At 38.3% G+C, this 25930-nt stretch overlaps 1 protein-coding gene across 3 annotated transcripts in view; it reads right to left on the bottom strand.

Moving 5' to 3' along the window:
- Window positions 1-25930, bottom strand: part of eng (endoglin) — a 93734-nt gene that overhangs the window by 32995 nt on the left and 34809 nt on the right. For all 3 annotated transcript variants that reach the window (XM_041810725.1, XM_041810727.1, XM_041810726.1), the window contains exons 4-5: window positions 11528-11641; window positions 1010-1190 (exon numbers count right to left, since the gene is read on the bottom strand). In XM_041810725.1, the coding sequence (XP_041666659.1) occupies window positions 1010-1190; window positions 11528-11641 (295 nt within the window). The remainder of the gene's footprint in view (window positions 1-1009; window positions 1191-11527; window positions 11642-25930) is intronic.

Genomic DNA, 25930 nt, shown 5'->3' with positions numbered 1-25930 from the left:
GCCCATGCCTTCAATATCTTTTATTTCTTCTTTTCTCTTAAATAATTATGTTCTTTGGCTTTTTATCTCATTGTAGATCTTTACTTTTTAAAGTATTGTCCTTGAAGCTGGAGTACTTTTTGTTTTGGTTTCATATTACTTTGGAAATCATCTTTATACCAAATAAATACTGCAGTAAGAAAAAAAAGTCAAAGTTTTAACTGTTGTATTGTGTAATAGTACATGTGGCTGTAAGAGATAGTCTGTGAGTCAACTATGCTCCTTACACTCCTTATTTAACACTACACATTAGGATGTATGGAGGTCTTTTTTTTTTAAATTTTGTATTCATTCATCTATATTTGCGTATTTGTGGCTAAAAGTGTGGGAATTTTATCATGGAAAATCACTGCACAATAAATGTAAAGCTCCATTTATGATTACTGACCTGAGTGTTTCTGAAATAACTTGCTCAAGCACAGGCTTAAAATCCTCTCTTACAAAATTCAAATGAAAAAGTTTGTTGGACTATTCAAGCACAGCTTTTGTAAAAAAGCTTGTTTTTCTCTGCAGAGCAGTGTTTTCTCAATGATTTCATCTTAAGAAATGTATGATAAGATAAGGTTAGAAGGCGAAGATATCTCTGGAAACAACACTGCATCATTCCCTGATTACAATACTGCACAATGACTGCTGGGTTATATAAGCTGGAGCTGTATGTTGTGCTGACTGTTGTTCTTTTGTTTTTGTTCAGCATGGAAAATGTTGTTTTCTGAAGAAGCAAAGATGCAGATAAAACTTTCCAGATAAAAAAAATGTCAGATGTAATAAATCCCTTCATTGCACAAAGAAAAATCCTCACAATATTGTGGTGATTAATTCTTATGATGCCATTTCATATTCGTCCTTATTTAAAGTTTTCACATCTTGCCAGATGTGTGATTGCATCTCTTCACACTGATAAATACAGCCTACATTTTTAACAAGAAAAAACTTCGGTGAATAAAAATCCAGCACCAATTATCCTCACCTTTTGTTGCTGTTGCTGTGAGGTTTTTCAGATTTTGGATCGTGGTGAATGATGTCACGCCTCCAAACCTCTTCTTTGCCCACGCGACCAGCGCTTCCTCGTTTTGTGTGGGGAAGTCTTCCCTGTGGAATTCGTTGTGATTCTGATTACTGTAAAGGGCCAGTGTGGAGTTTATGTTTACCTGCAAAAGGAGAGGCAGAGTCATGCCAATTAATTTCATGACACATTATTTCCAGAAAGAAAACACAGTCAGAGCCCTCTACTCCCACCTCCATGTCCTGAAAGGCGTGAGTCGGTCTGTTACACACTGCTACAATAACACAGAATCCAATGACTCAGCTTTATATTTATTTTATTTACCTCCAGTCGGCTCACTTTTTGTCATATCAAACATTTCAGCCCACCCCTCTCATTCTCCACTATTACTCTTTCTTTACCCTCCACCCAACTCTCCCTCCATTCTCTGAGCAGGCTCCTGTTAAAAAGAAATGTTTATTATGGTTAAGTATCCACGAGCACAGTTGCACAACCCTGTTGGAGCCATGGTCTTTCCTTTGCTTCCTGAGTGGGGCCAGGAAATGGGACTTTTTTAGCTTTGTGCGTCACCGCAGTCGGCTGGAATCTGGCTCCATACAAGGTATAAATATATACATCCATCCCCATCGACTAGACACTGCTGTTTCCTCGTCTGGGCCGATGGGAAATAATGGAGTTTACATTAAGCTTAGCATGATAAAGAGGGCTGAAAAATGCACCAAGAAAAAAGAGGGGGAACAGGGGCTTCTAGCATGTTGTTAAAAAGTGCTCTTAACAAATAACAAGGCAAGACAAAGCTCTACTTTTGTTTTACTCCATTTTCAATACATTTTAATCTACTCTGATTTATCTTCCTCTTCTTCAGCGATCCAAAGGCTGAAGTGGAAAATAAAGTGCTTCATAAGTAGTGCTACTTTCCATTGTGTAAACACTTAGGCCCAATGACACACAGGAACAGCTTATTTTGCTGAATAAAACTCAAGTCTTTTAGGACAGCACAGTGACATTATCAAAAAGACATTTTTGCTGCATCCTATTGAATTTCCAGAAGTATTTTCATTTGCCTAAATTCACTGTATAGTACAAGCCGCAGCATCACTGCTCACTGATGGCAACACAAACCAGGCTAGCAGCGCCACATTTCACCCTTTTCACCCTCATAATCCTGCATTTAAAGAAAACAGTGCAACTGTGGATCAACAGGTGGAGTCGGTCGTCTTACATTTAATACTGATGGTAACTCTGCATAGCAGCCTTCACCCATCTGTGACCATGTTTGCATGGATTAGCGTATCCCAGCTTCAATTGGTTTTGTTTTTGGTATCCTGGTTTCTTTTAAGGCATGGGCTGCTGTTTCTAAATCAAAGCCACTTATCAGAGCTGACATCAGTGTTGTACCTATTGCTTCTTTGCAGATGATGCCACACCAAAGCAGAGAACTCCAGATGGGGAGAAAGAAGTGATTCTGCATGGAAAAACACTACCAAAATGCCATGTTATGTGCTGTTTAGCATTATGCCAACCATTTGAATAAAGGTAATAAAAACATTCTTAGGATACTTTTGTGTCCTAAAAGTAGTGGCACATTCAGGCAAGAAAAAAAGTTTGAAAATCAAAAAGAAACCACAGCATGCACAGGTAAAGAAAAGCCTCCATCTAAAGCCTGAACCACTTGTTTATGGTCTGTTTGCACAAAGCAGTCTGGTTTGGCTCAGTACAGACTTCCATGGTTTAGCACACTCATTCCCAAAGTCTGGGTCAGGACCCACAGGTGGGTCAATTACTGGATTAGGTCACCAAGTTATCAGAATTTCTTTCCTACAGTGTTTAATGGGACATTTATGTCTACACTACACATCATGGCCACATCGGGGAGCCTCATCCTTTAACACTCATGCTCTCCACCCTAATAAAGAACAAAACAAAGCTCTATTAGATACTAGATGGCAAAGATGGCAAAAGCAGTCATGCCCCCCCCCAATAACTTCAATTCCTAATTGCTGTTCATCCCTTCCTGCCCCCCATCTGGCATTCATGTGTCACCAAGATCATGACTGCAAACAACACGCTGTTTAGATGAATAGTGACAAGGGGTGTGAAAAAAATTTCTAGTCATGAATAATCTCAGAATTTCTATGGTTAATCACAATTGTTCTCCCTTTTTGTTGCTTTTTAAAATTCCAGCATTAATAGCTTTCACTTAATGTAACTGACTTTCTGTCTGAATACAGACCTGCTATTTTTCTAATAAGGCAGCAGTAAAAAGCTAAATGTTTGATAAAACAAGGATGACTTTTTACTTCTTCCCTTGGCCTTGGAGCGATGTTTTTAAACTGAAATGAGACACTACGGAGCAGTGATAGACTTGAAGTGAGTGAATAGGTATGGATAGGAAAGTCTGACCTGTGGTGTGAAGACACTTGTAGTGAGACAACTAGGAAAGGGCTTTACAAGCTCAAGTCCACTTACCATTTAAGTTAAAAAAAAAAAAAAAAAACCTTAAGGGGTGCTGATTTGATTGAAAAGACTCCTCAGCTAAAGGCTGAAAATGAGCAGTGTGGGTGGGCAGTGAGACTCATGGGCTGCGGTTGTCTTCTCACTTCTGAAGCCAAGAACTCAGCTACCATACTGGTAGCTAGCAGGACTGTAAAGTGCCCACAGTGACAGCAGATGGTATCACAAAGAGCTAGACAGCTGCAGAGAAACTATGAACCACTGTCACATAAGCACACACCTTTTTCCCTCTGGGAACCCCCAAAAAAGAGCAGTTCAATTATTATCATAGTAAACAAAGAATATCAGTCTTGTTTTTTTTTTTACCTAACTGCAAGTACAAAAAACATTTTTAAAGAGGGGCACCCCTGGCAATATTAAGTCACCCCATGCAAGTCTGAGTCTGTCCCAAGGCTCCTTTCCTGCATGCTATTCCCTCCTCACTCTCCTAACTGTTCCTTAGTCATAAAAAAAAGCCTGAAAATAAATGTTGAATTAAAATAAATAACTACTGAAATAACTAATCTCTATAATCAGGGTCTTGTTTACTTTTTCAGTTCATAAAGAACTATTAATAATAAATTTAGTCTGATTTATAACCAGCTTAAAAGCTTTAATCATTTTTTCACCACACAGCTGAAACCAGAATACAGATGGATCTCTTAAGTATGCGAGCTTGCTTGTTTAAATAATAAAAATCCCTCTCTAGACCTGTCGAGTACGTGTGACTACTTGTGAGTGTGTCCTTGCGTCACAAAGCGGCACGAGCAAAAAAATAAAAATAAAAAGGGTGGAAGCCAAGTAAGCCCCAGGGAGCCACAGGTCTTTCAGCATGAATATTTGATTGACGTAAGATCAAAAAATAGAGTGAAGGGAAACGACATAAATGAAAAGAGGGGAAACCAGTCAGGACAAAACCAGGCAGACAGCGAGGGAGGGGAAGGCCTGGAAAGACGGAAAGAAAAAAGGGGAAACAACAATGGCAATCATTTTAATGATTACAGTGGAATTTAACTGAGATTAGGCTCTGGGGAATCAGTTTGATATTCTGCAGGCTTACAGGAAAGTTCAAGACATCCAGCAATGCTTTGAGAAAGAAGTTTCACCATCTGCAGGAGATTTGAGGGAGCTCTGATGATACTTCTTTCCCATGAGTTTGTTCTGGGATGGATACATGACTTTTAGAAGTTTCATCCAACCAAAAAAGTCAGAACAAATCAGACATTTTCCTAAACAGTACAATCATTTTAAATTGGACGGTAAAACAAAAAATGAATCTTGTTCTCAATTTCTCCAAAGACACACACCAAAATCTTTCCTCCTCTGGAGTGGCATTAAACCTGCTGGTCTCTATGGATAAAGGTATAGTTCCTGAGTGTAACTGTACTCATAATGATCTTTGTCTTCTAGTGAGATTATAATTTTTATAGGACTCTACATTTTAAGAATTCTTTGTGGGACATGTTTGCAGAACAGCTACAAGGGCAGTACCGCTAAACATACAAAATTCTTAGCCTTAAAATAATCTTTCAGCACTCTTACCATAAATTTTACCATTTTATTGCAAAATAGATTTACAATTTTACTTGGCGGAGAAGATGCCACTCAAAAGATTCTCCCTGAGTTAGTAGAGCAGCATGCTTTGACTTTCCAGTAGGGCTGAAACGATTCCTCGAGTTATCCGGGTAATTCGATTCAAAAAATTCCTGGAGGCAAATTATCTTCCTCGAGGCTTCGCTTCAATCAGTCCTGTATCCATATACGGCCACACTGTAGCTTGGACATCGCGCCGTGTGTTGCGCGGCGTGCTGTGTTTCGCACGGAAGGCTATTTGTGTGGCACAATGCCCTTGTTTTCACTGTTACTACAGCGTAACATGCATGATACGAGGCGTGAAAATTACGATGGAGGAGAAAGAGATGCAGTGATGTTTACATGCACTCGTCCTGCGTTTTTACGCATCCACTGGCCGCGGCTTCATGGCAGACACGGCACTAAGCCTGCACCTGTAAGCATACTGCACGACTCGCAGCACTCATTTTGTGTCTGCAGAATTCAGGGAATTTCATAAACTTCTCTGATTGACCTGACAGTTTTACAGAACACCGTCAGGCTTCACGATTCAAGTCCTGTTTTGGTGCTCCCCTCTTTCTCTTCCTCGCTCTCTCTCTCTCGCTTTTCCGCATGCACGCGTTATACATTGAATTATACATGATCTAAAATTCAGCGCACTGAAGTCTTGATTGCAGTCTTGATTCCTGTAATCTAAAGGTTCACCTTTCAGCCATCATCAGACCCCTGTGGGAATGATGGAACTCTATTCTTGCTATAATGTGAAATATTACATTCATGCATAAAATAGAGGATTTCAAAATAATTAAGTGTCCCTTTAATTTAATGACAAATTGGAGGATAGAAATAAACTACAGTAGAAGAAATAAAGTGTTCAAACAATTCCTGGTGAAGGATCTCTAAAATCCTGAACATGGCATAATCTAATGTCATTATTTAACTTCCTTTTCTTGTAACGTTAAGAAATGTAAATTGTCATCAGAACTTCATTGCACTTTGTAAAATTTATTTTCTTTACTTTCTCTATATTAATGACAATGCGTACTAAATACAATAAAATTAGTACAAAAGCAATTAATACATGGTAATATGAATGCCAATATGAAGAAAACAACAAGTTTTAAGCTATAAAGGAGGAGGTTAAACTTTGCCAGTAGCAGCGGCGGTATGGTGCATCAGCATTACTGCAAGCAGGGATGACTGAGAAGTACATGATATTTAAATAGACTGTGATTGGCTGTGAAAGCTAGGAGGCCATAACTGGGATCAGCTGGCCCTCAGCTCATAATGGCTGGGCATATGACTACCGTGTCCTGCATGAACTAACACTGAGCCTCATTAATATACACAGATAAGTTATGGAGCACCAGTGACCTAGCAGTAAGCTAGCGGTCTCCATGATTGGTTTGAATCGTGTGTCATTGCCTGTTCTCTTTCACCCCATTACCAACACTTTCAATGGTCCTATCTGCCAAATAAAGGCATAAATGCCATTTTTTTACAAGGCTGTGTAAACATGTTTATATCTCCTGTGAAAAATGGTCATTTTAACATTGGAGACGTATTGGTTCGTGCAGCTAGACTCAAGCAAACACTCTAACTGGAATTGCCAAATCTGCTTCAGTTTTAAAAAATTCAGCGGTTAACCTTTTTAGAAAGTCAAGTAATAAATGACACAAGCAAACTTAGCAAGGGTAGGCATGCACTTAAGCTTCTGTTTTCATATAAAGTGCCTGAAACAAGCAGTAACCTCCTTTGTTAAAAATTAAGCCAATATGGAGGTGCAAAATTTAAAAATAAAAATGTTTCCACTTGAGGCTAGCTCCAAAAGTTGAGGAATCCCCATTAGGCACCACATTAAAATGCTAATTTCTGCCAAAAATATATATGTTTATAGCTGTTGTTGGGCAATAAGGAGCACAGCGAGTTAGATGCAAAGCTAGGTGTGTTGTAGCTGTTGCTTGGAGGCTAAAGGCCCACTCAATTCTTCTTTTCTACATGTTTCTGGACTGTTCAAAAGTTAGGTGGAAAGGCATTTCCAATATACCGTCTTCCATTGTTTGATCTCATAACATCACTAAAGAAACCACTGGAGATGTCAATGAGATCATGTCCTATCAAAGCCCCTCAAACAATAAAGGCTAATTCCTGCAGGAGCACTTTCCTACCATTTTAAGACATCCTGATAGACCGTTTGAGACAATGAAAAAAGCCAAAATTTGCAAATTAAGTAAATTAACTCCAGTTGTTGCAGGCAATGACCTTTGGAGGTAATTAGCCCATCACAGAAAACATTTGGTGTGGGACCTAGGTTAAAAATACTGCAATTCCTCTCCAATAGATTTAGGTAGTTTTTTTTTTTTTTACTTTTAATCTTACTGCATGATGTTAAAAATCCTGTGAAGAAAAGCTTCTGTGACTTAAAAGCTTGTTTAACAAATATCTTGCTGTCCTTGTGATTCGTAATGTTTGTTTTTAACCACTCTGTACTTCTGTCAGCTTTGAGAGGACAAAACAGGCAGTGATTGTGACTCTGAGCCAAGCTGTCAAGCTAGTGACGTATTTTCTCCAACACAGAACAGATGCTGTTTCTCTTACGCTGCAATCTGCAGTAAAACACAATTATCCCCCAGCGGTGCTGCTCATCCCACGAAAACATCCTGTAGTCACAGACGATGTTGTCCAGGCTCTTGACAGGACATGATACAGGATGTGGTATCACGCTGCTGTCAGCGTACCACTAACTGGCGACATTCCTGTTAATATCCCAACACCCTGATTGGTCAGCTTTTAATTCATGTGTTTTTCCTTCTTATATTTGATGATACATTTAGAATAACATCGCTTTTCAAAAACTTTCTTCCTGTATAATTTCATGTCAGTTATTATCTTGACGAATCGTTATGTGACTCCTTAGTGAAGCATTTAAGTGCAAAATGAAAGCACTGACATTTTCGATACACAACAGCTTTGCACTTTGGAGCTACTTGTCAGACAAGTGGAAAACAAACAATTTTCAGTAAAACTTAGTGATGGATGTTATGTTTGAAATGTTTTACTTTAACATCTGACAGTCAGTTTCAAGCGTTCCCAAGAACTCAAGAATCCAGGACTGATAACAGAAGTTTGTGGAGAGAAATACAGCAGATAAATATAATCATTGTGATTCTTCCTCTTGGGTATGTTTGAAAACTAAAATCAACTGTCAGAAAAACTAATGTGACTCTGGTGAATGCTGGAAGGGTGGAATTAAAAACAACACTATAATCAGAGTACCAAAGGTTCAAACTGGATAAAAGAAATGGACACAGAATGTTGAAACATAGTTGAATAGTTTACCTAAGGAGAAGAAGGCCAACACTGCTACTTCACAGACCAGTACCAGGATGCACCAGCTATGTGCTGGTTCAAATAAAGCCTAGCTTCAACCTCATTCTAACTAAGTTTTCACACTATGTACAAAAATGTTGAACAACTGAGGTAATTCCAGTAAATGCTAAGCTACTGGGTAGCTGGCAGCAGAATTACTAGTAATTCTTAATATTTTTATCAGCTCTGGCACACAAATCCCAGTAAAATGCTTTGTTCAAACTGTAAAGTAACTGCCTGCAGCGAGTAGCTGCTGCCATAATGCTCTTTAACTCAGTGTAAACAATGTTGAACTAATAGCAAGAGTAGCATCTCTTAGGATCAGTGCACTCTAGCACTATTTTGATCTAGAAAATGGGGATTAAGTTGTACACAGAGTGTAACAACAAGTACACAATTCAGCACAGAAATGCCAATGTTAGCCTTGAAGAGGGTCATAGCTCTAGCACTGCTGCTAATACTAGCCTAATTCTGAACTGACTTTGTGTTGTTTACCTGCTGCTGTGATCCCGTCTTCAATAAACAGTGCTCAAATTTGGTTTGTTTCAACAATTATATATACATTATAATTGTATAATATACAATATGCAGTTATTTGGGGGAAGTCTTCTGTAAAAGAATATGATTAGATGAGTGGATTTGAATGGCTTTATCCAACAGGTCACATGAAATTCGAACATCATTTCTAAAAAGATATTTTTATTTTTGACATTATGCACTACCGTTTCAGAATATCCTTGCATCCTTGCGGTGCGACTGAAAAATGACAAAAAATAGGGCTATGCTTGCAAGCTATTTCAGACTTAAGCTGCACTGATTTCACACTTGAAATGCATCCTTATCCAATCACCAACTGCCTTCTTGTTTGCCTTTTAAGACCTTCTCTGTTTGGTCTAAGTGTTGATGTTCATTTCATTACTCCCTGAATGCCAGCCATTAAATTTGTCTGTTAAAGCTTTATGTAAACATCTGTTTTTAACAGTGTTATATACATAAAGATATTATTGTTATGAACCTCCTAAATGGCAGTCTATTTAAACAGCATGATTTCTGGACCCTTCCAATGCTTTGCCATTGCCACTTCTGCCCTTCAACTGTATTACACTAAGAGCTGCATGATTCTAGCAACATGATATACATGTTGGCTGAGATCATTATGTAATAAATTATTTACTAACTTTTTTGTACAGTTTAGGCTTAATTTAAAACATATACAGTCATATGCATATGTTTTAGGTATGTAGGGTGCTAGGGATTCATCACGGGGCCAGAAGTTCTACAACCTTGGCTGGAGATGGGGGTGGCTAGAGTCAAGCCTTACATGTGTCTTGCTCGGCAGCCAAAGTCAAGCTCGACAGCATTTCTTTTGTTTGGGCCTTTTATACCCCTGGTAATACACCCAGCTGGTGTTGAGACATGCATTCCACAGCACTACCAGGGGCTCATGGCAACTGACTTTTTTCCCATTCCCCTCATTATATACAAAGACATCCAGAACATGACCAAGGCTGTGTCAACCCTCCTTCCCGCCACGATGTGGGCTCTTAGGCAGCTTAATGGCCAAATCTATGGCTTACTTCAGCCTCAATTTTTAACCCAAACACGCCTAAAAGTTCTGCACAGTAATGTACATCCTGTTACATATCTGTTACCAGGGCCAGACTGGGAGAAAAAAAAATCTGATCAGGCATTTTTGGCCGACATCAACCCCCAACAATTTTGCAAAATATGATCCAGCAATGATCCACAGTATCCATACTCAGGCAAAAAACATGTAAGACATGAATATCAAGTATTCATCCTCTTATAGAAAGTGTTAAAGTGTTGCTGGGGGAATAAATCTTGACTGCAATTAAAATTTAATTAACTTTGCAGCTCTAACTGCACTCCTGATTTCAACCCCACCCCTCCAGCATTTACCGATTAGGTGTTTAAGACACCATGTCATCACTCCTTAAATTTCTTCATGTAACTTGAATCTGCGTGAATTGATGAGGCCTAAACACTGCACAAAAACTGCTGCTTTAATACACTTTTCAAAGCATTTTTGAATGTGAGTTGTCTGACTGTGATGAAGTAACAATTAAAGTAGTTTCAGCGTAGAAGTTTAGTGTTGACCTCCCATTCAAATTAAGGCAGAACTGACCTGGAGCTGGTGCAAGAGGCCACAGTAAGCATAGGAGCTTACCTTTAAGGTAATTTGTGAAACATTTCCATTAATATTCAAGTTTGAGGCACTTACTCCTGTAGACAAGTCTTTCCTGTCATATAAAACCCTTCTTTTAGGACTAGCTGTAAGTTGGTTTACACTGGGCATAAACATAATCTTATATTAGACCAATTTTAATGACTCAGTGGTGTTTCCCAATAAAAATATATTTGTTGTATTCATCTTGTTAGGTTCATTGCCAATTGCAATTTCAATGCAACAATAGTCTGACACACTACGGTGACCAAATGTGGAAACTGTAACACTCTGTCCTCATAAGAGCCTTATTCCTTTATTTAATTGAACACTCAAGCAGCTTAATAAAAGCTGTTTAGTGGCCTCTCTAGGTTTAACTCAAAGGTATAATTTGAGGACAGTGTATAAAAGTCCGATTCTCCACTTTCATTGGAACATTAATTCTGTTGCAGATGCCATCAGCCTCTCTCGTTGTCAGCTGCTTTAAAATTTCTTTTACAGGTTTTATGGTGCGGATAATAAAAACACAACAACCCAAACTGCCTCGTTGGGATCGGCCACCGGGGAATATCTATGGAAAAACCAACATTGTTTAGTGTCTCTTTGAACAGGCGCAGAGAGCTGCACAGCTGGGGCAGTCAGACTGGATGTGAAAACAGCTGGCACGAGACAGGAGTTAAGTACATGTGGAGAAATTTGAAAATTATACAGTACAGAAAAAATAAGCACTTACACTGGTTTTAATTCATCATGATTAGCTGGAATTAACACACAATGGAATAGCAAATGAAATAAGTCAGTGGTGTGCTGCACACATTTTCCACAAACCCAGCAGAAAAAGTCAGAAAAAAGGCTCTACTTACATAAATGTTAACATCTGCATTGATGTTGTAGAGACAGTAGGCTGTGTCTAGGGATGTGAGGATGAGGTTCATTGGTTTGGCGTTGGCCATCTCCAACTGGAACATACTGCTATCCTGGGAAGAAGAAGAAAACATCAAACCTGATGTCAAAATCATGGGGGGAAGGGAAATGCTTTTATATTGCATGTTACATTGACAGTAATTCATTTCAATACCTTTAAATACACTGTATGCAAATCCTGCTGCCAGGAGATTCACAATCAAAACAACAACAAAAGATGACAAGCAGTGAGATGCAGCTCAGATTTGTCCACCTCCACTGCAAATTGATACTTTTAATTAAGGACTGTTTTGCAGAAAATTGACTCCATCAGGTGTACTTGAAGAACAGTAAGGCAATTTTTTTCATTCCATGGTTGAATTTCACATAAAAGGGTAGAAAGCTGTTGAAAGAGGCCTTCCTGATTACGGCAAACCACCCACCAATGGTTCTGAGATCACTTGTAGCACAAAAAGAGGGAAACTTTAACAGCTTTTCTCCCTCATGATGTAAAATTCATCCATTAAAAGAACATGGTAGTTTTAGGGTAAATTCCCCTTATATAGATAGGTTTTTGCTTTAAAGGCTCCTTAAATCAAAATACCAAGCAGGCAGGAGATGTACTACACAGCAAAATCATCAGCATCAACTCAGCTCCCACAGTATTAAATCTAACCAGTGTAAATTTTGGCAGCTATTTTTGATTTTAGTCTTAGTTTCAGTCTTTAAATGAAATGCATTTTAGTTGTAGTCACATTTTAGTCATTTCTACCCTTTTCAGTTTTAGTCTTGTTTTAGTTGACGAAAACTCAAAACATTTTAGTCTAGTTTTAGTCCATAAAAAGTCCTCACATTTTAGTCTTTACTTTTAGTCCAAGACTTTATTTTCTTGCCTAAATCTGGTACCAAGTCATGTTAGTGTGTTCTATACACCCTGCCAAACCTGGGGTCCCTTCTTTCTGCAGCTGAGAAGCAGAATAGCTACAGCTGCATTGTTTTTCGACAGATTTACCCATCGTGGAGAAATATCACAGATTTTCAATGTCCGACGAAAACAACAATACATTTTAGTCTAATTTTAGTCATCTTGACGAAAACTAAACCTAGTTTTGGTCAGTTTTAGTCATCACAGATCACTTTCAGAACACTTCTGAGCTTTGTAATCCTCATAGTTTCAGAGTTAAATTGATACGTTAGAAATTTTAATATTTTAGCTCTCTTGTGTAGTTATAGTAAAAACACTCACAACCTTGTATTTTTCCACACCAAAATTTCCGTTTAACATGATATTGTTTTATTTCCTTTCCCCTCTGGTGTAAATCCGCAGTATTTTCAATTTTGTTGTTGACATAGTGCAATGCACTTTTCATGCTTGCTAAAGACTGCCACCTCCTAATAAACTCCTACAGCTAAGTGAGGTGTTTTACGGTAAGTATGGAGCAGAGAGACAAATACAGAGGTTGGAAATGCCATTTGTTGAAAATCAGTATGTGACTTACTCAGTGGATAACTTTACTCATGGTGCAGAAGTGTTTAACATCAAAAACAACAATGATCCGCTGGAAACATGGACAAAGGAATCTGAGCTGTGATCACTGTACAACAGGCAACATCTACACACGTGCAAACACTCTGCCCAAGTGCCTAATGGCTAGTTTTCAATGCATTGTGGCTCAGCCATCAATCTTACTACCTATTAATAATTGTTATTGATCTCAGCCCAGAAAAATCAATACTAACACACTGCCCAATGCTGACCCCTTGTGAGTATTCAATAAAAAATATATATGTAACAGAGAATTACTCTTTATTATTCAATCTATTTATTTTTCCTTTGTGAAAATTTTGCATATGGTTCTGTAAAATGTTAAGTGTTAATCATTTGTTTAATCTAGACTTCTTAACCATGCTAATGGATTAACATCCTCCCTATCTGTCAGAAAGATAAGGAGTTTGAAGTTTTTAGTCATGTTGCAGGCAGAAGAAGTTTGGCAGTGCTGTAAAAACTCCAACAGGAACACTGGGACTGATTAGGAGGAAATCAAGAGGCATAAATATTCACTCACACTGTGAATTCATCTATATGGGATTGACTGTGCTGCCAGTAACGAGTTTTTTGGTAAGAACATCATGCTGAGTATGTGCTGTGCTACACAAACAAAGCACTGAAATCAAAAGACAGAACACTTTTATGACATGTTTCGAGTACATCAAAAAAGGCATCAATGCTCCTGTTGCATAATAGTGTTATACAGCATGCTGTCAAGAGCAACTAGTCTGCGGTATTGCACACTTAAAACACACAAGAGGGCTCAAAACAAACAAAATTAAGTTGACAGTACACTCTAATGGTGTTTAACAAAATCTAAGGTTTGCTGTCTTGTTAGACAGCAAGAGTAGTTTGTTTTTTTTGCTGAAAAAGCTGCAAAAGCTCAATAACAAATCATAATACTCTCATTGTTTTAGTGGATTCAAACTGATTTATATTGGCCTTTAATATCTTCTAATATTAATCATTACATGCCACGTCATTGATCCAAATCAAATTTTATTGGAGTAAGTAACAAGCATCTTAAAGGGATATTTCAGTAATTTTAAAAGTGTTGTAAAGGGTTCTTAGAAAGAGTAATTCAATTAGCCACAGGAAATTTCAGTTTGTGTTCTTTTAGGAGAGAGCCCTTTATTCATATTGAAAGTCTTTAAACCATCTGCAAATGACATTTCTTATATCTAAGAACAATATTAATTTAAGAAGCAAAAAAAAAACAAAAAACAAACCCTCAATCCAAACTCTAGAAGCCAGTTCTTGACCCTGCTTTGGCTCCAACAGCTGATCAGGGATAATTTGATGAGGTGGAAGAAAACATAGAATGCCAAAAAGAGTTTTCTGAAGGAAAAATTAAACTATTACATTTTTCCTGTGTTGTGCATTCAAGCCAATGTTGATTTTTGACTTGTTTTTTACCTGAGGATGAGAAAAATGCTCTGTGCAGCAGGAAGGGGAAACACTGACAGTCCACATGATCACACAAGAGTAAACTGTACAAAACAAGAGTAAACTTTGTGAGGCTGTTAAACTTCATGGGATGGTGTAATCCTTCTGTCTTTATTCACCCAGGTATTAAAATCAAGACATGTTTACCATTTTATGTTGTTGTCTCAATCTAGCCATGAAAAATACTAATCAACAAATTGTTATTGTGAAAATGCTTGGAGAATCAACACAGCAGCACTAGTGAGTGTCTAAGACTGCTAAGAGGGAATTTTGTCTGGCTCTTTGCTCCTGTGTTCTTTTATAAATGTGGTTCAGGTCCAAAGTACATCCAAAATGGCTACAGGCTTACAGTAAAACTCAACCCCCCTAACGATTGCAAACTCATGCCGAAGCAGATCAGCAGGGTGAAAACATCTTTTCTGTCATGAAAAGCTTTCAGTTCTGTTCTGATAAAGCTGCTGCTATACTATAGCTACATCCAAGCTAACGGCAACACTGGTGGCAGCCACTGCTGTCAGCTCACAGTACAATGAAACCTCTCTGTACCTACTGTCACGTTCTACTCAAACAACACTGATTGGTCAGAACTGTTTTTTGTTTGGCGCATACAATGTGGATTTGAGCTTTTTATTGCCTGATGATGGCATGGTGTCTCGCCAATTCATTTTCTTTGCAAGGTTACATCCCTTAAACAAAATAAGCTTTAATATTTCACACAAAGCAGACAGTGCATGTTAAAAAAGGTGAGGATTAAAGCTTAGACTTTTCTTTAACCTTTAGACTACTGCCTCTATCTTATGAGACAATGCTAAACGATTCCATTTCATACAAATGAAACAAGATTTATAGGCTTTTTTTTCTATATTTACACCATTTTGATAACTTCATACCTCCGTGCCATTAAATGAACGCATCTTAAAATATTCTGCTTGCAGCCCCCAGCTTAAAAATAGTTCCAGCTGCAGCATAATCCTACATAAGGTTGAGTCCATTTCCACCCTTTTGCAGGAATCCCATGGTAAAGACAACTATCCTTCTTTAAACGAGGCGAATGCATGCCAGGAAAAGCAGCGGCAGACATCTGAGGCAGGCTCATAGACAGACTGTATCCTGCGTGTTTACTGTCTGCCGTCATATTGACTCAGACGTTAATGAGGTAATGCAGCTTGCCTCTATTTTTACATCCAAACAAGAGGACAAAAAAGTCAAAATATAGCTTTACCTCACTTGCAAGGAAGCTGCATTTTCTAATTTATGCTTTTTGTCTTCATAGCGTGGCTGATCCCGGTAGTGTACTGTATATGAAACCTCATTAGCATAATTTAACACATAATGTAATACCTCATTAACCGTATTTCAAGCTGAGGCTAACACAATGGTGATGTGATTCGCTAATCACCACCACAGTCGCTCTATGAATCAGCTGTAATTAGCATGCTCCACATGTGTGCAGGCTAAAGCTGAGCAGCTGAGTTTTATGGATGTAAGAGGTGGTGAGTAACCCTTTTCATTGCAGAATAATAAGACTGGCATTACAGACGTTTCTCTTTTATATTCCAGGACTGACTAAATTCAAATAAATCCTAGACTTTAATTTCGTTTATTTCTGTGAAAGCGCCAAAATAATTGGGTTAAGGAAAGTAAAAGAGTTATGGATTTGAAACTGGTTCAATTTTATGATTGAATGCATAAGAAATCTCCCTCTAGAGCAAGGCTTTGTGGAAATTTAACATTCATAAATACACATTTCTGCTTTCATTCCTGCATGATTCCCTTTGACAGGAGATACTTTATTCTGTTAAATTATGTTTATTTGAAGGTGGATTGTTTTGAGAGCTGAAGCCTGCTGGGAAGACAATGAGCATGCTGCGGGAAACAGTGTGAATCCCTAATATTAAATTCATTTACTCGCTACCTGATGCTGCCAGAGTTTGATCCAAGAGAATCCTGATGAGCTCAGACCTGAACCGCGGAAATATTCAGACCAAATTAGGTCTAAGGAGACCATCAACAAATTGCCTCTGAGCCAACGCAGATGCCCCGGAAAGAGAGGCTTGCAATGGGCAGAGGGATCTGTCATTACACTCACAGGCACACAACATATTATCAGTGTGTTGTACAGACCTGGGTTCTGCATAATACCTGCTGCAGCTCATAAATGTGCAAATCCCCTCTTGTTTAAATTGGCCAAAGGGGGCACTGCTGTCCCAGGTGAGGCATAGCAGCTTTTTAACAAGGGAAAAGTCGTATCATTTTATGAGGGCTGCTTTTGTGTTGAAACATTTTGACCAAAACACTTGTTTTCAGTGTTTATGGAGAAGCAGATTGACTCTCTAGACTTCATAGCGCCTGCTTTATGATTTAGAAAAGTGCAGAGGAATACTGCTACTTTCCAGTAGAGCTGAATAATCAACATTTTAACAGTAATCACAATATAAAAATGCATTATGTACTGGTAGAAAACGACCTCTAATAGGGGGTTCAATTGGTAGGAAAGCACACACAGTTTCCAAACATAAACGATGCAATCAGTCAGCATGTACCATTTGACCAATTAGATCAGGGGTGTCAAACTCAAGGCCCGGGGGCCAAATCTGGCCAGTGGTGCAGTTTTACCCGGCCCGCAGGATCATATCATATTCTAATTAGAATTCGCCTGCAAGTCTGAGGTCTACAGATTTCCTCCGGTATAAAAATGTAAATTTAACCCTGAAGATTTAAAATATCTGTTGTTATGTCATAAAAATTTGAAAAAGTAAAGAAAAAATGACGAGAAAGAAAGCAAGGAATGGGGGAGAGAAATTAATTTGTGTTTTAATTTCATATTTTCTACTTGCATCTCAAAATTCTGACTTAAACTTAACATTTTGACTTTTGATCTCATATTGTGAACTTTTGGATTTGAATTTTAAAATTTTAAAAGTCATATTTTGAAATTTCAAGATCATGATTTCAAATTTAATTTCATATTTTGTCCTTTTCAACTCCTAACTTTGACATTTAATCCCATATTTTGACCTTTTAAACTCATAATTTTGTATTTTATCTCATATTTTGACCTTGAAACTTGTGATTTTTACTATCTCATAAAAACATTATTTTAACTTTTGATTTTGACTTCTAACCTTTTTAACTGATATTTTGACTTTTTATCTCAGATATTGAGCCTTTAAACTTATCATTTTGTCTCTTTATAAAATCTCAAAATCATTTATCATCAGTTTTTCTCCCCCTTAACGTATTACCTGTGAAAATAAGGTTGACAGTTTATGGTTAAATGTTGACCCTGTTGGGCCCTCAGGTTAGACCTAAATTCAGATATTGGCGTCTGAGTTTGACACCCCTGAATTAGATGAAGACCAGGGTGCACTGCTGGATTAGATGAAGCTCTAGCATGGTACAAGCTTACTCCCCCTGAGTAGACATGGAACATTTACCGTTTCATACATTATGGTGCATCATCCATTAATATGATGTGCCAGAAAATCATTTGTGTCCTCAGAAGTTGAATTTAGACTCAGGATAAAATGCAGATGAAAGTGTTTCATTAGAAGTTAGTCATAAATGTGACAGTTTTCAGATGTTTTTGCATCTTAATATTTTTCAGCTCTGTTGTAATTTAATTTTTCTCCAAACTGCAGCAAAATATCAAACTGAAAATTGATTTTTTATTTCTAAATGAAAAAGAAATTGTCTGTTTCTTTGTTTCTGAAATGAAGCTGTTTGTGTGGACTTAGTATCTCAGTTTACTGCAGCACTATTTAACAATTCTACAACTCTTGAGGACTGCAGAACAAACGAATGGAGGAACATGAAAGGGACTGTGTTATAAATGTAAGACTTTGAATTGGAGCAACACAATGTCTTCACGGAAACACAACTTTGTTTCTACCTGCGTTGTGCGGCACGTACATGCAGCAAATGAATGAATGGCATTTCCTTTAGAGTTCACACAGATACCGTTCCTTAAATACTCCTCTCTAATGGGCCTCATTGTCTCCCTGTCTTGTTTCCCTCCCTTCATCCTTTTGTGACTTTCATTCTCTCTGGATCGTGGCTGACCCTGATCACTCACCTTTTGCTACTTTTGTTCCTGGGCTTTCAAGATACAATTGTTTTCCTATTTTTTTTCTCCAGAGCATTTTTGAAGGGCTTTCGCTGATGTAGTTTCCAGTTATTCTTTTGGCTCTCTCCCTTAACTTGAATTGGCTCCGCTGGTCTCGTCTCGGCCGCATGCCAAGACCTCGACAACTTTGGCCAGTGTGTGACATCAATGGGGCCCGTTCGAGCAGCTCCTCCCTATGAATTCTCCCGGCCTGTGCTCCCCCACCTCATGCTCCTCTTTCTAATTCTCCTCGCGGTCAAAGTGTGAGAGTCGACCGTCTCTGGCAGGTTGTAAATCAGTATGAAAAACAAAAGGGGGATGGGAAAGAGGGTGATAACAAAATTTAAAGGACAAAGAAAGGAGGAGGCGAGAGTAAAAACCCTCCCCTCTGACTGGATGGTTTGGCAAGAGATTAAGTCGTTCCCTTTCTTCAGCATTCACAAGAAAAAATCTGCTCTAAACAGACAGTCAGGAGCAGATAAGAGGTCTCTGTTAGGAGAATTTATGTGCACTTTCTTCTCTGGTTTGATAAAACATCCACTCATAGTCCCAAATGAGAACAGGATATGCTAACTCTGTCAAACATCCATTGCATCACACTGATCCAGAGCCAAATTCCTTCTGCAGCCTCCTACAAACCCCACACCAATTTAGACTTACAACTTGCACAACACTTTGGACTAACTTTTTTGCAATGAAATGTGTTGTTTCCTAATCTCCACTTTAACATAATGTGTCTGGTTTGCACTCTTCAGGCCTAATTTAGCTTAAATCTGCTTTGACATCTAACAGCTTTCTCTTCTGATTTACAGTCCATTAGTAATGCTGTAACACTACAGTCCATTAACCAAGACCAAGGAGTTGGGCAATAACACGCTGGAAACTCAGGATTTGAGGCAAAAGGAATGATTTACTTTCATACTATTAGTATCATTTTATATCAACCTCTAGCTTTACAAGAACATTCTAATTTAGATAACACATCTCTTTTTAAAGTGGTTCTGGCCCTTTAAATTCCACATAAACAAAAAAACAGACAATAAACAAAAATTCTTCCAGCAAGTTGTGCTGGGAGAAAACAATCTTTAATCTTTTATTCATTACATTCTCTCTTTATAAAATTATTTAATAAGGGGTGAGTCAATTGCTGAGATGACAATGTAGGAGGAAAAACAGTCAGTCACTTCAAAGTTTGAGCAGATTTGAGCAATATGAGTAAGACCTATTCGCATGGGATTAGTATTGCCGAGGGACCTCTGGTAGTTTATAAAAATCACGCTGTATGACTGTGTTTTCAATCCCAGATGAATCAATCATGTCTGTAATTTGCAGAGTAAAAATTCCACAGCAACTTAACCTATCATATTTCAGCACAGAGAACCATGGTTAATACTAATCCCATGCAAATCAGCATCTCTTTGATGTAAGGTGGTATTCATTAGGGATGCACCGATACCGATCCTGGTATCGGGTATCGGCTCGATCCAGCCCCTCAAAGCTGGATCGGGTATCGGTGGGAAAGGGCCGATCTGTGGTGCCGATCTAGGCAACCAGCTCTAAGCCTTTTTTACAAGGTTGTTTGCACTATTTTCTCACAGAATTGTCACTTTGTTTACAGCATGTGGTTAAAAACACTTGTGTAATACAGTTTTGTACTGGAATGTTACCTCTGATGCACTTTCTTTGTTTTTTTGCTGCATTACCAGTCTACAGAGTAAAGAAGTTTACAATTGAATAGTAATTTCTCTAAGTTCTGAAGCATTGTTTTACCAAACTGCTGGCAAACATTTAAACACTTTATAGTTTAAATAAATATCAACTTCAGTAAACTATATGTACTCATTTTTTGCCTTTTACCCAAAACAATTACCAGTCCTAGTGTACAGTAGGGCATGCAGGTTATTCTTTTAACACTGGTATCGGATCAGTATCGGTATCGGTCGATACCCAAAGCCCAGGTATCGGAATCGGTATGGGGACCAGAAAAGGTGGACTGGTGCATCCCTAGTATTCATGTGGTTTTCAAAGTCTGTTTGGCTTTTTCTGCTCCTTTATCTGATCAAAAAGAAGATAGAAAGATAGTTAGAGATAGTTTACAAAGTTTTGACACATAAGGGCTACCATTGTGCTTTTCTTTCAGTTTATTTCATCTTATGTTGTCAAATGACTTTATTTCACTTGATTCATTAAATCAAACTATACTTTCAAAGTGCACACGTACGCACCGCTGCTCTCTTAAGAGACACAGTGCTTCTGCTCTACATCCTTCAGCTTCTCTTTACCTGTGTGTGATCATGTCAGTATCATTTAGCCGTGTGCATACACAATTTATATTTTGAAACATGTTGCTCAACATTCAGTGACTGGCCTTCAACAGCTGATCTGTGTGAGGAGGGATGTTGTGCACAATGATCTGAAAATAATAAGGTCCAGAATAACATCAACAGCATCAACTGCAGAAAACTTTTAACAGACAAGAGCCATTCGTATTTAAAATGAGACATCTCACTCTCATAAATTAACAGGAGAGATGTTGAAAGTGCTCGCCTTTTTTTCTATCCCCTTCCTCTTTTTCTGATCAGCTGAAGATACACACAGGTTACAGATGTGATACTGATGCGTGCTGGGAAAGCCAGGGAACATTGATCACTAGTTTACTGATCACACTGACAGCTAGCTACAGATTATAAAATTGTAATAACACTTTGGCCTATGTTATCTATTGTTAACTCCAGTTGACAGTATATACAGGATAGGCTATGAATGAAACGTCACCTGCAAAACACTGCATTCTTTATGGAATAAAGAAATAGAAATCCTCCATGTTTGTCCTCCATTGCAGGCTTTGCTTATCCTGTGTGATTGTATTGTAACAAACACTGATATCAGCCATTAACTGGCAATTATCAAAGGCCCACAGGTAATACTAAGCCTGTTTGAATAGTGCTTAAGAAAGCATAAGCTAGGAAGCAGATGATGTGGCTTCATGTTAAAAAATAATTTTTCTTTCATTCTAAAGGTTCATTAGGATTATAACTGCAGGCCATGACATACTTCAACACATCCCTTCAAGACTGGGGAATCAGGTATACATAGTATTAGGAAAATCCTTTCATCTGTTATCACATAGCACTTATCCAATTTGGGGTCTTGAAGGGCTTGGAGCCAATCCCAGCAGCCACTGGGTGAGAAGCAGAGTGCATCCTGGACTATTAGCCATTCCCAGGGCTGACATATAGAGAAAAATAACCAGGCTCACTTACACTCACACCTACGGGCAATTTAGAGTTACCAATTAGTTCAAAAAAAGGCTTCTCAGGAACTTCTCACTTTTTCGGCTGCATGTTTAACTGCTAAGCATCTGAATTCATGTGTCTTTCTGTGACATAAATCCAAACAAAGACACTGTGCATCATACAGCTCAGTAATTTTCCTTAAAGATGCTGAAGGCTATAAAGACAAGATGGATTCAGGCAGCCATTGTTTTTCTGCATCCTCTGTGATGGCACACGGCACATCTGCTTCCCTCCTCATGATCGCAACTAAACGAGAAGGAATGACCAACCGAGTGAAAAATAAAAAAAGACAATGAGTAAACAACAGTTGCTTAACACCAGCTCTGTGAAAGAACTACACAAAGAACTCTTTAAGTGAGAACAAACAGAAGAAGCAAACAAACAGAGCACGCTGATAAAGAAATGACTAATGCGAGCTGACCGACAATGTTGGACAGTGAAAAATGGGGCCCGGCACGGCAATAACAACATTGGATTAAAAGTTTTCTGGAGTAACTTTCCAGTCTCGTTCTCTGAAGCTAAAAGTTTTAACAATAAAAATGACCCAATACACAGAATATCTGCAATCTTGGAGTGTTTGTGAAGGTGAAGAAGGAATTCTTCAGAAGCATGGACAAACCTGCAGAGTTTGGTTGTTAAAGCAGCACTCACAGGGAATAATGTGAGTCCTGTTGGGTAATCCTTTCCTTCTGTTATGTAGGGCATCTGCTAATGGTTAGTTAGTTATTTAGCTCAGAAATGTTGGAAATAAATGTCTGTGTTTCCACATCAAAATTGGCAGAACGTTTAAGAGCTTTATTTTAAAAGACACTGGTTTATCTTTGTACTTGTATAAAATGGTCTCAGGATGAGCTTTAGAGCCATATATCAATATCTGGCATCTAAATGGTCTACATGTACTGGGACAGTACTGTGAAATTGTATTCGCCCCCTTCATGATCTCTCATTTCTTTGCATATACGTCATGTTAGACAAAATAAGTAATTACAAAAATCTGTTTTTAAATAAAGATTTAATTTGTTAAGGGATACAAGCCATCCAAACCTAACTGGCCCTATGTGAAAAAGTGATTGCCCCCTAAGCCTAAAACTGCTTGTGCAGTGCAACAACTGCTAACACATGTGCATAACTGGCAATGAGTCTTTCACATCACTGTGGAGGAATTTTGGCCCTCTCTTTTTTGCAGAATTGATTAAATTCAGCTATAATGGAGGGTGTTTGAGCTTGAAGTCTGACCTTTGACTAGGCCACTCCAAAACCACACACATTCTCCTCCATCAGGATTTTCTGGAAGAGAGCAGAATTCGTGGTTCCATCAATTGTGGCAGTAGTTCCAGGTCCATCACACCATGTTTGACAGTTGGAATGATGTCCTTTTAATCAAATGCTGTTAGTTTTACACCAGATGTAACAGGATGTACACCTTCTAAAAAGTTCAACTTTGTCTTGCCAGCCCACAGATTATTTTCCAAAAGTCTTGACGATCATCAAGAAGTGTTTTGGTAAATGCGAGACAAGCCTTTGTTGGTTTTTAGGGTCAGCAGTGGAACTCTCCCATTGGGTGCCATTTTTGCTTTCTTATTGTTTAATCATGAACACTGACCATAACTAAGTCAAGTCAGGGCCTGCAGGTCTTTAGGTGTTTTTTATGGATCTTCTGTGACCTCCTGGATGAGTCCTCAATGAACACTTGGAGTAATTTTGGTCGGAAGGTTCACCACTGTTCGAAGTTTGGCTTTATAACCCTTTCCAGACGGGTATGTCAGTGACTTTGTTTTAAATCTTTTCTTGAATTTCTTTAGATTGTGGCATGATGTTTTGCTTTTTGATATCTTTTAGCCCACTTCACTTTGTAAGACAGGTTCTAGTGATTCAAGTGATTTCTTGATTCAACCACGGCTGGTAAAAATGAACTCAGCTTTTCAAACCAGTCATACTTGTTCCTGGTTTTGCTTACATTTAAAGCTCCTCTCTAAAGAGGCATTAGTACTAATTTAATTTAGTTAAATAACTAGACAAGTTTATCTGATAAATGTACAAATGCTTTCCTAACCCACATCAGGTCATATTAAATCTAGCATTCTCTCTTGCAAACAATCTGTACTGAGTTTCCTCCTCAGCTCGATGCATGACCCATTCACCTGGCTGAGCTCGCTGAAGTTTTTTGGCACATCTTTACTCACTTGGAAGTTCCACAGAGTAGCAAAAAAGTCTTAAGAGGTCAGAGCTGTAAGTAAGCCAGTCTTACAAAAGTTGTTCTGTATATTACAAGTGTTGCTGCAGTTTTGACCTCTCCACTCACCTGGCTGCCAAGCTACTCCTTTTTTGCCATTAGCCTCAGTATATACAGAGAAAACTCTGCCAGGTTCATCCATATTGTTTTAGCTCTTGTATATGACCAGTGAGCTTATTTTCCCACAGCGGTACAGCAAGTTAAATACACATACAAGTGCCTAACTTCTGTTTGTTTAAAGTTATTTGACACTGTTAAGGAGAGAAACCCAGGTATAAGCCCAGAATGAGAAACATTGACCGAGAGAGAGAAAAAACAGAAGCCAGGCATTGCTACAGCTGATTCTTATATGTTTCTTACACAAAGCACCAAAAGGCACGTGAAATTTAAGGCAAAGATATCCTGATTTCCACAAATACCACTCAGTTTTAGATGCTTTTTGCTCTGTCTGATCAATTTAATGCTGCCATCTGGTGTACCTATATTACCAACTGGGCAGAAAAGTCACCGTTTAGATGAACTTTGATCTGCTTTCATGCCCAAACACAAGAGGAAGTGCCCGCATTCCAGGGGTTTTCACACAAAATAAGTGATTAAAAAACACCAGTTTAAGTATTGGTAATCAGCTAAATTATCTTACTCATCAGTACCAGCCCTAAATGTCCCAATCGATGCATCTCTAGTGTCCAGTGACAATCCCATTTTGGACACCAGAGCCAACTGAGATGTTAATACAAGGTCTTTTCTCTGACATGACAGAGTGTTGTCTAATCCATCTAATATCCTCCGATCTAAGTAAAAACGTGTTTGCTCCTAGTTAACATGTTGTTTTTCTATGGTTAGCCTGCTATACAGAAATGTCAAGCTACACTTTTAAAGCGACACTGACCATATTTCTTCTTTTTACAATTCTAAGACTAATTTTACATTACTTTTACAAAAGTTGACTGTATCCTACATCTGGGCAAAATTGACATTTAAGCCCCAGTCCAGGATAAAAGGATTTTTAAAGAGATGGGTTGATACTTGCAACTGCTTGCAAGGGGCCAGTCTACAATGTTCTGAAAGCTTACAACTTCACACTGTGCAACTGAGAGAGATGGTCTATCACTGCATAGCAACGATTCACAGTCACTCAGTTTAAAGTGACTCATTCCTGAAGCTAATATGAAATACATTTGCTTATGTGCACAGCTGATGGAGTGTTTACAGGGCTGAAATTTCCTAGTGAAATGTTTATTTTCTTAAAAAAAAAATTAAAAAAATAGATGTAATAATTTCCAAAATTCACAGTTTGATTTTTTTCTACAGAAATACTTTATTTAAAAATATAGTTGTTGGTGTTTGTGGTCTATTAAAACAGAATTTTGATTTCCAGCTTTTGGTGTTTTGACAAACTAAATCACAGGCATCACCAGCCAGCCTGGTAATACAGTAATTCAGCAATACTGTGGCTGTGGCTATTTTTTCAGTGCAGTCCAGTGTGTAGTGGTAGCCAGTGAGGTGGATGTATTCTTAACTCCCCCTCCCCCATTTCTAGCCAGCTACCTCTGTCCATGCTGCCAACTTATTTTACACAGTCTAAATATTCCTGACAATGTTTCTGGCAAACAATAACCTGCCTATTCGACCTCTGATTAGCTTACCTTGATATTCTCATTCAACCAACAAGGCAAAAACCAGTACTAGCCAGTTAGAGGCAGAATAAACAGGCCCTCACTTATCTAAGAAAAA

The sequence above is a fragment of the Cheilinus undulatus genome, linkage group 17 (assembly GCF_018320785.1).
Source record: "Cheilinus undulatus linkage group 17, ASM1832078v1, whole genome shotgun sequence".
Taxonomy (NCBI): domain Eukaryota; kingdom Metazoa; phylum Chordata; class Actinopteri; order Labriformes; family Labridae; genus Cheilinus; species Cheilinus undulatus.
This window is presented reverse-complemented; position numbering and strand designations above follow the sequence as displayed.